This window comes from Amphiprion ocellaris, chromosome 17 (assembly GCF_022539595.1).
Source record: "Amphiprion ocellaris isolate individual 3 ecotype Okinawa chromosome 17, ASM2253959v1, whole genome shotgun sequence".
NCBI classification, from domain to species: domain Eukaryota; kingdom Metazoa; phylum Chordata; class Actinopteri; family Pomacentridae; genus Amphiprion; species Amphiprion ocellaris.
The window spans coordinates 16,385,424-16,401,327 of NC_072782.1; the positions used below are offsets into that span (position 1 = coordinate 16,385,424).

Below are 15,904 nucleotides of genomic sequence, written 5' to 3' on the forward strand. Positions count from 1 at the left end.
CTTATAATCATGCTGATGTGGTCTGTACTCTACAGTATTTTAGTGACTCAATAAATGCCTAAGTTGTTTTTTTTTTAATGCTTTTCAGTTTTTAATAAATATTTAATAGCCTATATGTAATCAATAAATGGCCTTTGCCTATCTTAAGAAAAATTCACTCAGAACTCTGATATGTTAACAGTACTAAATAAATCAATAAATACATGCATACACACAAAAATAAGTTAATACATTAACTGTGTTAAGATAAGATTTAGATTTTTTTTAAAAAAGTTGTTTATGTTTTTGCAGAATCCAGTATTGCTCACTGGTTGGTCATTACATTTTATTAGTTTGATTTCACTGTTTAAAATGATGCCACCTCTTTTCAGACAGAACCTGTGATAATAAAACAATACAAAATTTTTAGTTCCGTGTTAATAAAGCACTTAAAGCTTTAAGTATGGCTAAATGCTTTTTTCAGAATTAAATATATCACTCCTTAGGTGGTAGTGGCCCCAAGTTCAGTAAAGTTGGAAAGATATTCACAGATTCGGGCTTCCAGCATCAATAACTCATTAGATATAGGTTGTCAAAACATAAACGGTGCCTCTTTCCCATTGTTGCAAGGCAGACAATGTGCTACAAGCCCAGTTTTATCAAAAGTAGCTGTCTTTCAAGCTACAGGAATAACATTGGTGTCTATGGAGTGAACAGGGTCCGTCTGCAATTTGCAAAACCGCTGCAACAGTAAAGAGAGACAAATATTCAATAACTTCACTCTTATACATTGTAGTGTCACTAAAATCACTGCAGCCTTCAACTGGCTCCTGTTGATAAAGTGTTTTAACAGAAATGTAAATGCTGTAATTTGATTCTTTTAATGAACCATGTAACTTGAATGGATGCGATGCTGGTGTGACCACAGTGCACACGTCTGATGTTGCTCACAGTGGTCCAAGGGATGTTCAGGGAGTTTGTGTGTTTGCTCAGACTCATGAAAAATTACAGGGAACATTGTTTGGGACTCAAGCAGTTCCTTCTTTTACTCACTATCTCCCCAGCCTTAGAAAAAAAACCCTGTTCACATGGCACAGATGAGGCTGAGGTACACAGGAAATGTTTGGCTCCATTGTACAAGTTTGGGTAAACAGTTTTGTGGGTTGCCCAGTAAGCCAGTGGGTCTGCCGTTCTTTCTACAATTGCATTCGCTGTGGCGCTTTGCATTTGCCAGGCTCTACTTGCGTCTTCGTCTAATAGGCTCCACAGTTGAACTGAAAAATATTGAAGATCATCATCATCATCACCAGAAATGTCAGTCATTCCCTATTCAGAAGAGAAAAAGAATACCTGTGGAAGGTGCTGCTGGTGGTGGAGGACGAGGCTGTGGTGGTGCTTGTGACGTAGATGACTGCTGCTTGGCATTCTTTATGTTAATTGTTGTGCATTCTGTTATTAAACGTTCTTTCACACTGGCTGCCACTCTGATTGGTGAATCCAAAAGTTTTGAACTGCAGAGCCACAAGTGTAGCAACAGTCAGTGAACTGTTCTTTTCTTTGGTTTGTAGTCTGTCAGCTAAGCACCTGACAAGGTTCTGTGCCAGGTGTTGTGGCATGGGGGTGGTGAGTTGGGAATATATATATATATATATATATATAAAATCTATCTATCTATCTATCTATCTATCTATCTATCTATCTATCTATCTATCTATCTATCTATCTATCTATCTATCTATCTATCTATCTATCTATTCTCTACGAAATACGAAATCTGACATACTACTAACTCTCAAAGCAAAAACAACAGCAAAAAAAACCAATCTATTCTGCGAAAAACAATTCAAATGAACAACACTAAATAGGGATCTCCTATCCCGGAACACTCGATCCCGCTGAGTGATTCACATAACAAACCGAACCAATCAGGTGATTCGAAGCAGTTGAGTGCTTTAAACGTCACTGAAGTGATTCAAACGTCACGAGTCACGTGACCAAACCACGCCTCGGCACAGTGGCTCGATACGTTTGCTTCATGAGCTACAGCGCATGTGTCGAAGCCTCGGGTATCACAGGACCATCACTACCTCGAAGAAGAAGAAGAATGACCTTTGGACCCTGACGTCACTTCCCTGACAACCACCGTTTTCTGTGCCAGCTGTCTCTTCCGTATTGACTTACTCCGATTTGACAAACCCTGTAACACACTCAAAAGACACGCTGCTTTCCTCCCTTTTAGCTAAGTTTGATGAAGCGGTGATATCTGAGAAATGAAGCCGAGGAAGCGACACGTCCTGCTGCTGTGGATCCTGGTCTGCTCCGGTATGACGGAGGCAATCGAGCCCATCAGCACCACCATAGCGGTCGGCATGGCTGCGGCTCTGACCGGCTTCTTAGCTAGCTACCAGAACATTTTATACTACTTCCACGAGTGCTGTCGGCCGGAGTGGATTTCTTTTAACAAAACGGGTATGTACATGTCACCACTGTTCGCTCTTGTGTGAGCTGTTCACACTTTTACAGCTGAAAACGTGCTAACTGACAGTTTAACGTTAGCTTAGCTGGTGCACCTGTTACATGTCAAGCTAGCTATCCAAACTGTATGAACTGTCAAAAACGTTACGGTCATTTTTAACTGATTTCGAATCGTTTAGCTGGGCAAACATTACCGGTGGTTTTCAACAGAACCCGGCTGTGTCTGTGTCACGTGTCCATGACGTATACGGAAGTTCCCCGTTGTCAGCGAGAAGATCGTTGCAGGTTTAGCGCGGTTTTGCCGTTGTAGTATGGTCGTTTTGGTTCATTAAAACGACTAATGTCGGAAATTAATTGATTTCAACGATGAAAAAAGCACACCTATATTTGCTATTACACGCTTTGGCGACAGCTTGTGTGCTGGTTAACGCGTTTGATCCGATCACAACATCAGTGGTACTGGGTATTGGTGCGACACTGGGGCGGACGATCTACAAATATTTACATGAAAGTTGCGATCCGAAATGGATAGCCTTCAACGCAACAGGTGAGCATTCAGATTAACATACAGTTAGGCCGTCAGGGAAAGTGCCATGCCTTAAGTGGTTTTCTTAACCGTTAAAACCGAAACCTAGGTCAGGCAGACAAAGTTACTTCTGTAATGTTGAATACAATCTTTATGATTTTTCCCCTTCCAGTGTATGTTTTCTATTTTTCCCTACATTTTTTCAACTTAAAAGATCCCCTTTATCACAATGCAAGCTTAGAGGTCTTTTCCACGCACTCACACACGCCTATGGTCAGGCAGACAATAGGTAAACAATGTTTGGTCTCTTTGTGCTCCATAACAGTGTTTCAGGTCTTGTGGTCATCTGCGGTAAAGACCACCTCCTCTAACATCGTAAAAATAACTAAATACTTAATGATTTACACTGTAGAATAATCTGTTGTGTGTGTGTTTTCAGATTAATTAATTAATCTGTCTAAAATATGACGAAAGTGGTGATTATGTACACTTTCAGTCCTCCAAGTCCTTCTCCGGTCTCAATTATAACACTGAAAACTTTTTTTTTTCTCATGAAAATATTCTCCTCATGCCTTACAATGCCTTAGGTGTTAACGCTGTTAATTCCTTCAGAATGTGCCAATCTGTGAAGCCAAAAACTGTGACACGGCTCTCGGCCACACACTGGCAAGTTTTAAGGCTGGAATAATTCAGGTACAACTGTTTGAAATGGGAGCCGATTCTAAAGAAGAATAATGATACACAAGCCTAAGTCTGTGTTTCTGAGAGGCAGGTGGAAATGCGCAACCTTCCATTGCCTGCTTATTCTGCTCATGACGTGTCTTCCCACATACAAAAACACCACATGGGCATGTAATAAAATAAAATAAAACAAAGAAACTTGATTTTCAGTGGAGAGGGTCTTTAAATTGCTTGTTTTGTTTGTCTAGCATTTTACACCTGGAGATATTCCGTTTCCATTCACAGCAAATCATAAAGAGTAGCGAATCCTTATAGATGAGAACCTGCTGGTAATGTTTGACATGTTTGCTTTAAAAAAGTAAATTATTCAGCTGCAGGTTCATTTGTCTGTCAACTTTTCAGCTAAATATTTCAGCTCTAAATTAACACTATATGAACCTTCACTGAAAGGAATGAAAGGCACCATGCATGCAGAGCTTCTAGACGATCTGGCCTATTAGCCTCACATGGTGGCTGTGTATTAAAAAGAAAAGCACCTCAGAGACTTTGGCAGGAGTCTTAAAGTCATTTTGAAAAGCAGGATTGAAATGTTCAGCTTAAGAATCTGAGAGCAGCCAAAAGTACTGTTGTCTGCTTTGACTAAAATTTTATTGCCTTTATTTATTTATTTAGATTTGTGTTTAAATGTTTAATTGCTCTTTCACAATTTACATTTTTAATATAATGTTTGTTGATTTCATCATTACTACTTTACTGTCCTGTACCAGGTAATGCTCTTTTCCTTCTCAAGTAAAGTCAGACTGAATTACATTAACTATAAGTGTTTCTATTGTTTAAACAGTTATCCATTTATTGAATGAATCACTACAGGAGATAAGGGAGGGAGTGCGGCATACTTCCATGATCAAGCAATTTGAGAATGGTATTTCAGTCACATGTTTGCAGCCACTAATCCTGCTGACTTTCTACTGGGAACTCTCCAGGTCTCAAGACTGACCTGGACAACAAACTGTTTGGACAGCACATTGCGTCACGCATCATCCTAAAAGCTGTGAATGGATTCATGAGCAACGACAACCCGAAGAAGCCGCTGGTGCTCTCTCTGCACGGATGGACCGGCACCGGGAAGAACTTTGTTAGTAAGCTGATTGCAGAAAACATTTACAAGGAGGGGATGGAAAGCAGCTTCGTTCATGTTTTCACCTCCACGCTTCACTTCCCACATCCAAGTCAAAATGCCACCTACAAGGTAAGGAGTCCCAGCCATATTATTTCTAAGTAAAACACAGTGGAATAGTTATGTCCAGTCATCTGTGTAAATTGAATTTTTTGTTCTTTTTCACTCAGTCTCAGTTACAGCAATGGATCAAAGGCAATGTCACAAACTGCGAACGCTCCATGTTCATCTTCGATGAGATGGACAAGATGCATCCTGGCTTGATCGACAGCATTAAGCCATATCTGGATTACTACGACAAGCTTGATGGAGTTTCTTATCGGAAATCAATCTTCATCTTTCTCAGGTGAAAAGCTGAGAGCACTGGGTGGGATTATACTTGATAATGCGCTCCAATATCTGGATTTATTTTGGCTCTGTTTCCAAGCTTGTGTGACACCAGAATTCATTTAACTCCTCAGCCATCAAATCTCCCGAACATTTCAGTCAATATTTCATTTAGAAAGTCACATTTTGCCTCTCTCTCTTTCTCTCTCTCTCGTAAATATAGATGGTTTAGAAGTTCCAAAGTTAACAAAACAACTGCAAAATGTGATATTTGTAGGAGACTATTCACAACAATGCTTTTGCTTAATGATCAATACAGCTGTATTCTGTGACGTGTCACATTCTGTGATTTGTTCCAGTACAACAACAAAGTTGCTTTAAAGTAACATTAAGTAGCAGCTTAGTGTTGATTGACTAAATATAAATGACCTTATGATTTTTGCTTTGTTGCTTTTTACTTCTGTATGACAGTCAGTGATTAGCAAACGCAGTTTTTCCTTGCAGCAAAAGAAAAGTGAGTCAGCATGGCGTTAATGAAGGTCACAGAATGGGGATAAAATGCATGGTGGAAGCCCTACAAGCCTTTACCAAGATAGAATGTATTAGCACCATTCTCATACTAAATCTTTATTGAGATTTAGTATGAGAATGGTGCAGGTTACTGGGTGTGATTTCTCAGAAACTTTGAAAATGCATCACTGATCTGAGAGGGGAAAATAGACAACATCAATAGAGAACATCTCCATGTCAGTAATGCTGTAACAAAGTAGAACTTCAAGTGTAAACTTCGAGGTTTGAACAAAATTTTCTTCAATTACTTAATTAAATGTTACTTAGTTTAATTCTAGCAGGATAATGATGATGGGTGCAGAAATTTCATGAGTTGTTTGCATTTGATAACAAACAAATCTCTGTGCGTTCAGTGTTTAGTTTTCTAACAATATGTAGCCGTTGGAATGTATTTGGTCTTCATCTGGTGTGTTGGGGTGGACAATCGGAACACCAAAACACAGCATAAAACATTCAGAAAATGAACATGAAGGCTTCACAGTGCTCATTTTGCACTATAGAGTACTTTTTCACTTGACGAGAACTACAATTTTTGCAGCTGCTTTGAAAGAAACTAAAACCAGGTCTTTACTCTGCTTCTCCCACTGGATTGTCTTACAAAGCAATGTTTTATTAAAATATAAATCTATGTATGTCATAGATGTCTGATAAATATAACACAGTGGAGTACCAAAGCATAATCACAGGGAAATTCTAATATGTCGCCTGTTTCTGATCTTTCTCATAGCAATGCTGGAGGTGAGAGCATCATCCAGACAACTTTAGATTTCTGGAGAGAAGGACGAGATCGAGAAGAGATTGAGCTCAGAGACCTGGAAATGTCGCTTTCACTGTCAGTTTTCAACAACAACCAAAGTGAGTGTAAATTCAATAAATACTTGAGTCAATAGAACCCTTAAACTAGTTTTGCCGAGAAACCTTTTACTACTGGAAGTGTCTGTTATTCTCTCCCTGTAGGTGGCTTCTTTCATACAAGTTTGATCGACAAGAACCTGGTGGACTTCTTCGTCCCGTTCCTGCCTCTGGAGTACCAACACATAGTCCAGTGTGCCAAGGCCGAGATGAAGGCCAGAGGACTTGACCCAGACCCGGATGTGGCGGACATGGTGGCCAGAGATGTAGTCTATTTCCCCAAATCGGAGCGAGTGTTCTCCGTCAAAGGCTGCAAGACGATAGAGAGCAAGTTGGACTACTACACATAATGTCAGCGTCTGACGGACTCAGTCACAGTGTGCACTTTTATAAAGAAAAACTTGGTCAGCCAGATGACTAATGAGAGGAAGTCAAGCTGACTGAAGAGGTCTTTGGAGGTTTTATCTGTCTGACCCTGTGGCCGTCGAGATGATGTCAGGAAGCCTTCTCCAGTCTTGTGTATCACTTACACTGAATGAAGAGACTGATGAGCACAGCACTGGCCAAATGAAAAAATAATAAGATTGGAACGCTATCCTTTGTAACTACTTACGGAGCTTGATGTCTGCTTTTATGTCGTGGGAGTCTCGAAGACGGTTTTGTTTTACCGAGAGCTTTTAAAATGACTAAGGGTGTCCTTCTGTCAGTGAAACTGTCCCTGTTGTGCATTTGTTTTTATAAATGTATCCTCCATATTTACTGATTACTGGAAGCACCTGCCTTAATTTTTAATTTCACCATTTTTTAGTTTGGTTATTCTGCACTTATGTCCTCTGTACATATAATTCTGTTAACAAAGAGGGATTTTATGAATGAGGCCATCAAAGCAGAGCTGTTTATAGAAAGTTTAATTTTTCAGATTCAAACACACATAATGCAGAAAATTTTGTATGCATTGTGTTAAAATCAACATTGGCAAGTAGGGATGTCCACAATAAGTTTATTTCGATAACACAAACTTAAGGTGTTTGTAGGTATTTGCTGTTGCGGATCAGTTTAAAAATGGCTTGATTGGATTTGGGACATCCCTATTGGCCAGACGTGTTTTCTCTACTGTTAATAGCTAATTTGGTTCATATGATACATTGCAAATATATTCTGTTATACAACAGTCAGCCACAACTTCAAAACCACCTGCCTAGTATTGTGTCGGCCAAACAGCTCTGTCCTGTAGGGCCACGGGTTCAGGACCACTGGTGGTGTTCTGTGGTGTCTGACGCTGGGACACTGGCAGCAGATACGTAGGGTCCTGGAGGTTTGGGTTGAGGCCTTCATGGATGTATCTTGTCACTGTGGACCCTGTAAATGCTGAATTGGGTTGGGATCCTCTTTGTGTTCCTCCGGTTGTTCCTGAGCAGTTTTTGAAGTGTAGCAGGGAACATTGTAATGCTAGGGAACAACATTGCTGTCAGAGAGTGATTAATGTTGTGGCTGATGAATAATGTATTATAGATGTATTTGTGTATGTAGTGAAATATTAAGATGTGGCCTGCATGACAGGATACCAGTATTTTTTCACCCTGTCACTGGAGCTGCATCAAGATGGTATTCTTGCAAGACAAAAAGTGAAATTTATGAAAACTTGATTTTTATACATTTTTTTAAATACACAGTTCAAAGAAATTGAAAGATATTGTACATGAGTGGTTGATTGTCCAACTAATGTTATTGTAAAAGACATCAGTCCCCCCAATTCTGCTGAATGGTTTCTTGCAGAGCACAACACTGCGTGTTTATATTTTGCTTAAAGAGGGGGAACTGTGAAGGCATTGGGATCTGTTGTAGCGTCTCTGTAGAAGAAATAATCTGCTGGTCTCTCAAAACCAGTCAATTTTCTGATGGGTTTTGAAAGCCCTAGGAAAACATTTGTGTATAAGTGCTTATAGTTACCTCTGACTGTGAAAGATGACTGTTGGTGTCGATGGAAAGTTGACGTGCAAGCTGTAAATACCACCAGAAATATAAGTCACAATAAAATGTCAAGTTTTCTTGGTGTCACTGCTTCTAATAAATGCTTCAGACTTGGGTAAGACATGATACAATACATGTGTTACAGAAGAGTTAAAAAGAGTCAGAAAGTTTTACAAATAACTCATTAGGCCTCAATTGACTTGTCAGGACTTCTTAGGGTAACAACCACCATTAGGAACTGCTCGTGGGTAACAGATTGGAAAGACATAGGAGTTGGATAATAAACTGCTTGCGAAACACAGCTGTGCAAAGTGCAACTCTGGGCCCACAGGTAAAATAAAGAAGAGCATTAACAGTTGCAACACCATGAGGTAGATGTTGCAGGCAGCCTGTCCCCTGCTCTGGAGGTTTGGGTTGCGGTGAAGCTGAAAATGTGCAACCAAGTAGAAGTGGACGTGCTTGTTGTAAAACCAAAAGCAGGTGTGGATACATGCTGTATTGAGCAGGGCGGATTGTTTGCATATGTACTATAAAACTCAAATTGCATTGCACTCATTCCAGATCATAAAATCGCATTTCAAAGTGTAGCTGCCCTATTTCATATGCTTCAGTCACTACATTTTGAAGTTGGTTTACCTATAATTTGATTGTATTCCTCAAATACTGTGACTACTTTAGATTTGTGCTCTGCCTGACTCCAGGTCTGAGGCCTGTTCCACGAATTTATTGTATTTCAGATCTGAAATACTCAGAAATCATCAAGTTTTATCCTGCTGCTGCACGTGTCCTGTGTTTTCATTACTAACAAATGCATTGTGAGCTGCTTCCTACCTCTTTCTCCCTGCAATAACTGAGTAGTCCTGACCCAGTGGCACCAGGAAAACAAAAAAGCTTGTCAGTAAAGACAAGTCAGACCTAATGTTTTAGAGGGTGTCCTTTTGCCAAGCTGTGGTTTTACCAAATCCCAAATTGTCATGTTAAAGAACAGGGTCATAGTGAGCTAATATTGGAGAATAACATGGACACACATACACAGTATTTAGAGGTCTGTCTTTGTCATATATATATGCAGATGAGTCAGTACAACTCTCACTACTACAGGCTGTCAGCATTACACCCTCTACTTCCTCTGCTCTTTTACAGCCTCCTTGTGCAATGTGCAGTTTCCCTGACATTACTCAAGTTTCCTACTTTCACATATGAGAATTTCCCTTTTTTTGGTCCAACATGCTAGAAATCACTTAAAACATGGATTGTTGAATCTTTTAAAGCTAAACGATATTGGTTATTTATTAAGTCTAAGAGAACAGTTCTTTTTCAGCCCGTTTGATTTAATTGCCTAAAAAATCCTATATAATGTTGTAATGTGGCAAAAGGGGAAAGTCTGAAAAGATACAGACACGGTCACATTTATTGTGGGGTCATTGTATGTATTCATTTTGTTTTGTTTAAACATTATCTTGTCTGTTTGAAGTTTATGTGTTACTCTGCTGCTGTGAACAAGGCTTGTTAAATCTGTTTAATGTGTTGGACCTGTGTCCATCGATGTGACCACATATAGTCTAACTACATTAGCGATGAGTTGACTTCATGATAAAGCTAACTGTGTATCTTTAGGAAAGAAGCTTGTGTTTAGGCATCTGTCCTGAATCCCTCTGATCTTCTGCCAGACACTGAAAAGACCATGAGCTGGATGAACACGATCATCTATGATCTGATTGCTTGTGAGATGGTGGGTTGTGTGTAAATGGAATCCAGTTTAGAGAAATTTAAAGCCTGCGATCTTTAAAGCTGTGGTGACAATTCTGTACATTAGTTTTATTGATTTCTTAGAAGTGTTTTTATTACAAACAGTAAAAAAAAGTGACTAGATAATGTGTAAAATTTTACTAGTAGAATCTTCCTGAAAGTGTGTTTACTTGTTTCACGATGTAGAGTATCTGTTGGGCTTTTTTGTGCAATTGATAGCTGGCTGGATCAGATTTGACATTTCTAATTCAGTAATAGTGAACCTGACTTAGACTTGACTCTTGACCTAGATTCAGGGAGCTTGAACTGTGTCAAAAACTTTGGCTCCAGTGACCTTTAATACATGATAAATGGTCAATAAATACTTTGACCTGGACATTACATGATGTAATATATCTGAAAACTCAACCTCAAATGTTTCTATTATTCTGACTACATGAGGTAATGCACTCTGCTTTGTGCCATAAGGTCATCCCCTCAGGGAGCTTTTTGATTTCATGTTTCTGTTTTTCCTCTCTGGATCAGACTCTTCTATTATAGGAGTTTATAGATACCAAATGTTTCCTCTGGTCCTTCATCCTCTTTATAGCCTCTGTGACCCCTGGCTCTGCTTGGTTTTGAAGAACTTTAAAGCCAAATGTGGATGCTGGATGCAGTGTAACTGAGAACAGGTCTGAATTCAAATAAAACATGCCAATGTGGCTAGACGATGGTGAAAAATGGCTTTAAAGATTGTCACTCGTGACTTCAACTACAGGGATGCAAGTCAGTCATTGAAAATAAAGCTACTCAGCTGTCAGGACATGATGCTATGAGTTAGTGTCACAGACTCACCAACCACAGACCACTGAATTTCAAGCTCCTCACATCTAAGCTGGTGTTGTCTAAAAGGATAAGCTCTTCTTACAGTGCACCCTAATCCTAAATTAATAATAGAAACTCCTGAATGTTGATTTTCAAATGTTCCAACCAAATACTGACCAGGACATTTCACCTGAATTCACTCTTTTCTTCTGTCTAAACGTTCCCTCTACACATCAGTCTCCAATCAATGTAAAAAAAAAAAAAAAAACATGTTGATGTTGGTCTGTCATATCACTGTGAAGCTGAACTGTTAAACTGAACCAGCATATGACGTTTTTCTGTTTTTAAAAAGCACCTTCAAAAGGTGAGTCATTGTGATGAACTTAAAAACAGCAAAGAAAAACGATGAACTAAGCACCTGGATGTGCCCTAATCAGTGATGTTTGTTCAGATGTACATTAGAGTTCAGAGCTGCAGGATTTGTGATCACACACAACAATTAATCGTGATAATTAGTGAGTAAAAGTTAAATGTATAGAAAAATTTGTTGAGATTGAATTATAAAAACTAAATATCGTCGCCTTCCTAAAATAATGGCCTAAGGCATTTTTTGACACAAGTTATTGTTTTGCCTAAATCATTTCCTCATGATGCTGGCCACCTCTGGTAAAACTGCCTACATCCTCAGTTGAACAGATTGTGCGATTCTATCCCCGTATTCTAGGTCGAAGTTCAGTGTGGTGTGGTTCGGTTTTTTGTTTCCTGAAAAATCTGAAAAAATGACTTGGGCCAATATTTTAAGAGGTTGTCGATATATTGCCTAAGAAAAGTTTATTGTAATGTTTGACATTTTATTTTGTAAATTCAAAAATTCTCACCAGATATCAGTTGGATCAATAGAAACCAGTAAAGGAAAGGATCTGCCAGGCTGCATGTCACTCTATAGGAGATTGTAACAAGTGCAAAGGTGCAACAATTGTCAAATGGAATATTTTTGCAGTAACACAAACAGCTCATCCTAGCATTAGCTGCTATTAATATGCATATTAGCAGGGGAATCGGTGAGAAACAATATCTGATAAAACCGATTCTTTTTATTAGCCTGTTTGATTTTACTACCTAACAAACCTTACAAGATGTTATAATGTTGCAAACAGGAAAAGTCTGAAAAGATATTGTCACATTTACTGTTGGGTCATCGTATTGTATGTTTGTACATGATAAATAAGATTTCCTTTTTCTTGGTTCATGATGATTTTGTCTACATAATTTAATGAGTTACTCTGTTGCTGTGAACCAGGCTTGTTAGATCTATGCTCGATGTGTTGGGCTTGTGTCCACGTGCACTGATGGAGACATGAATTGATTTACATGAGCTATAAGTTGACTTCATGGAAAAGCCAGAAGTACGTGAAGTGCAAAAGGTAAGAAAAAAATACGTCATCATATCAAGTTTATTCATATCAAGTTCAACACAGTAATCCCCCCCCACTTCTCTTTTGAGTGTCCTTTTTGTTACAAAAAGTGTTTCCAAGCATGGCATCAGCGATCTTCATGACAGTCCGGTGAATTGAAGGCCACTGGTTGTCGCATCTTTGATGTAATCTACACCCTTAATGTAAATTAAGAGTTACTGGGCATCGTTACCAAGCAGGCTGAGAGTGTTATACCAGTAGAACTGCATTAATGCAGCCATCGTTCTCTGGGTTATTCGTCACCTGGGCATATTTACCTGGAAAATCAAAAAGACATCTGAGTTACAGGTTTATCCTCTATACAATGTTTACACTAAATAGTACATTTTGAGAGGCCTATATCATTTCTATTAATTGAATAAATATTGATGAAATCATAAAAGAAAGCATTATTTTCCAAGCTGATGTTTTTCACCATCTGGGCTGTGTTACAAACTACAAGTGCAAGTTTAGAATATACACTTCTCCAGGTTTATCCCAAAATGTGCAGCTGTACTGATCAGTCTCATTACCCTTTAAACTAACAGTGGAAGATAGATTTATTGTTTACAGATCAATCTGAATTACTTCCAAAATAGGTAATTAAATGAACTAACCAGTGGCTTTCTGGATTCACATAGAATTGTGGACTCACCCCAGATAACTTTTCCTCCTTGTGTAACCAGGCCCAGCTCGCTGACATTGACCTCCACAACTGTTCCTTTTGTGATGACTCCCAGAGAGGTGTAGAGAGGTGACGAAGGGTTCTTCTTTACTCCGAGAATGGGAAGACAGAATGTGGCTTTCAGCTCTGGATGCGTGACATGAGCCTTCTTAAAACGCAAACCCTGAAAATAGAATGAGGAGACAGAGGACAGTTTAGATTTTAGGAATGGTGTTACAGATTATTTAAAATCCAGAATCTAATAACATATGAAGCATTTAAACTCAAAAGAAAACGAGATCTTACCATGGGTCTGATGAAACGTTCGTATTTTGGAGGTTTGCGAGTGAAGCCGTCGCCAACAAAGCAAACTTTTGTGACCATTCTCTTCCAGGCTTTCTTTTGTCTCTTTCCCGTTCTGATGACTTTAAGTACTTCTGTCTCACCTTGAGCGCGCACCTTTGGCAGAGGCACCTCCCACTTTCCCTACAGATAAAATTACATTCATGTTTACAAACCAGTGGTGTTACTTCCACATAGCTATAAAATTACCATCACATAAACCACTGAAAGACATGATTTTTACTATAGCTGCTACTGACGTGCAGATTTTAGCTAATACGCCTAATACTTACAGCCTTCTCTTTCCTCTTCTGTTTGATCATGTTGGAGAGAACCTTAGCGCGGGACTGTCCCTCTCTGTCCAACAGGTAGGCTGGCACTGCTCCCTCTGGGGTCTTATCATCATTCTTCTGTTTTGTCTTCCTCTGTTCGTGCATTTTGATGCTGTAAAAACACAAGTCAGAATTGTGGTATAGTTTCTGTGTTTTGTATTTTCAAATAGCCAACATTTAGAAAGAAATAACCAGTTTTTGTCCAACTACACTCACGTCTTCTTCATCTGGATCTTCTCTGCGTGTCTCTGTTTGTGGTACAGTTTGGCCTTCAAACCGATCATCTTCCTGGCTTTGTGGGACCGCTCGTGAGCCTCTCGGCTCTCCTTCTTCCTTTTCTTTTCATGATGGTCCAGGCGGTAGCCGTGCCGCTTGCGGTGCAACTCAATGTGTTCGTTCTGGGGCTACAAAAGGAAACGCAAACATGATATTGAAGTAAAGTAGATTACAAAGTAAAATCAGAGCAAAATAGACTTTAGTGCAGAAATCTTCCCTTTCCATTTCCAAGCAAAAATTACTCCACAGGATTCTTTGTACTATATAGGGGCTTGAATTTTGAACAGATATGGCCAAACAGCCTTTTTGATGGTAGCAGTTTCAGAAGCTGATACCTAATCATTACCATTTCTGCATTTTTGATTTTTGGATACAGTATTGAACTGAAGTTTCAGTACAAACAAGAAAAAAACTATTATGTTAAGTGCTTGTTGACACGCACAAAAGTCCAACATTAAGTTTCCAAATGCATAAATGTGAAGTTTTGATGCATTTTCTGTTTTGTTTGTGACTAAGACTAAACAATTAATTGATTAAATGAAGAAAAAAAGACTGACTGGTCAACCAGTAATGTGAACAATTATGAGTTGCAGCTCTAAATCTATATGTTACGTTAAGCGCTGTGAGATGACGTGTTGTGAATTCGTACTATATAAATAAAATTTAATTGAATATGTCGCTCCTTTCTTTCTGTGGAAAACTATTATATTATAGAAATTACAGCCAGCCTGCCTGAAGAGTTAAGGCTCCTGGATTCAGTGACTCTATTGAAATTACTTTGTAGACAATATTTTTTCTAGAATCAGTTATATGTTTTATGACTTTATAATGACTGACTTTATTACATTGTTTGCATTTAATAATTTTTACATTTGTCAGTTTTGCTATTTGTTTGTTGTATGTTGAATTTTCAAAACCCTTTGCATACCCTTGTTGTAGAAAGTGTAGCTATTTTAATAAAGTTGCTATTGTTGTTGTTAATTAAAAATATGTCAATAACGTGTACAAAACGAGACATAATATCTCTCTTGCCGAGCCAGATGGTTTAAGATTCACACCAACAATGCATTTACAGTATAGTGTCGTATTACTGCACAACATGTCTGGACATGTGAGTGTGATAAAAAAAAATACACACTAAGTTATGTTAAATTGAAAGGTTTTTGACAATATCACAAGAAATTCAACGTTCAGACATCAAAAACTGATGGGCACCCGGAATGGATGGCAAACAGGCCAATTTTTATGTTCAACAACAGCTGTCAGTGGAGCATTATGGCAAGCTATTTCGACATTTTTGACAGTCATGGACAAAAAGAGTGACATTGTGGGTATCTATAGGTAATTTCTGATCATGAAGAATTGAATTTCGGATGTAGTCTAGCCTTTAAACGTTGAAACGGCCTGCCATAGAGCTCAAACAATTGTCATAAAAACACCCGAGCACTACCGAACGTCACTCCGCCACATGTAAACCGAAGCTAACGCTAGCGCGATGTGCTAACGCGTGAAAGTGCGCAATAAAAGTCAAATAATACAATTTCAACGGGTTATTTTCTTACCATTTTGTGTAGGTGGAGTTAGGTGTTGCTGTGAATACGCTGCAGTTGGTAACAGCTGGTGAAAACACAGAGTATTTGGTGTTTTTGCTTCAGGCTCGGGATTTTCATGTGTTGTTTTCCCCGTAGCCGCGACTTAGAGGAAGTACGACATCAGTTGGTAACC

The 15,904-nt window shown here is 38.9% G+C and overlaps 2 protein-coding genes across 3 annotated transcripts; one reads left to right on the plus strand and one right to left on the minus strand.

Annotated features, from left to right (window-relative positions):
- Positions 1-2,063: 2,063 nt before the first annotated feature.
- On the plus strand, positions 2,064-8,635 carry tor1 (torsin family 1). 2 transcript variants are annotated; one of them, XM_023276717.3, is made up of 5 exons: positions 2,064-2,448; positions 4,645-4,910; positions 5,009-5,184; positions 6,463-6,590; positions 6,693-8,635. In XM_023276717.3, the coding sequence occupies exons 1-5, from the start codon at positions 2,250-2,252 to the stop codon at positions 6,935-6,937; spliced, it is 1,014 nt and encodes a 337-aa protein (XP_023132485.1). In that variant the 5' UTR covers positions 2,064-2,249; the 3' UTR covers positions 6,938-8,635. The 2 variants fall into 2 exon arrangements, with proteins under 2 accessions (XP_023132485.1, XP_023132486.1); XM_023276718.3 differs by lacking the exon at positions 2,064-2,448 and adding an exon at positions 2,707-3,001.
- A 3,912-nt stretch (positions 8,636-12,547) lies between these two features.
- nsa2 (NSA2 ribosome biogenesis homolog (S. cerevisiae)) lies at positions 12,548-15,902 on the minus strand. The gene is made up of 6 exons (XM_023276711.3): positions 15,742-15,902; positions 14,120-14,307; positions 13,865-14,015; positions 13,536-13,715; positions 13,221-13,413; positions 12,548-12,843 (listed from the first exon to the last, which is right to left on the minus strand). The coding sequence occupies exons 1-6, from the start codon at positions 15,742-15,744 to the stop codon at positions 12,776-12,778; spliced, it is 783 nt and encodes a 260-aa protein (XP_023132479.1). The 5' UTR covers positions 15,745-15,902; the 3' UTR covers positions 12,548-12,775.
- Positions 15,903-15,904: the final 2 nt, after the last annotated feature.

Bases quoted from the DNA above. Each gene is read 5' to 3' on its own strand.
- nsa2 (XM_023276711.3), bottom strand. The intron at 13,414-13,535 runs GTAAGATCTCGT...TTCTATTTTCAG, and splicing joins AACGTTTCATCAGACCCATG to GGTTTGCGTTTTAAGAAGGC. The intron at 12,844-13,220 runs GTGAGTCCACAA...TTGATTTTCCAG, and splicing joins AGGAGGAAAAGTTATCTGGG to GTAAATATGCCCAGGTGACG.
- tor1 (XM_023276717.3), top strand. From the start codon at position 2,250: ATGAAGCCGAGGAAGCGACACGTCCTGCTGCTGTGGATCCTGGTCTGC. The intron at 2,449-4,644 runs GTATGTACATGT...GGAACTCTCCAG, and splicing joins GATTTCTTTTAACAAAACGG to GTCTCAAGACTGACCTGGAC. The intron at 5,185-6,462 runs GTGAAAAGCTGA...TCTTTCTCATAG, and splicing joins TCAATCTTCATCTTTCTCAG to CAATGCTGGAGGTGAGAGCA.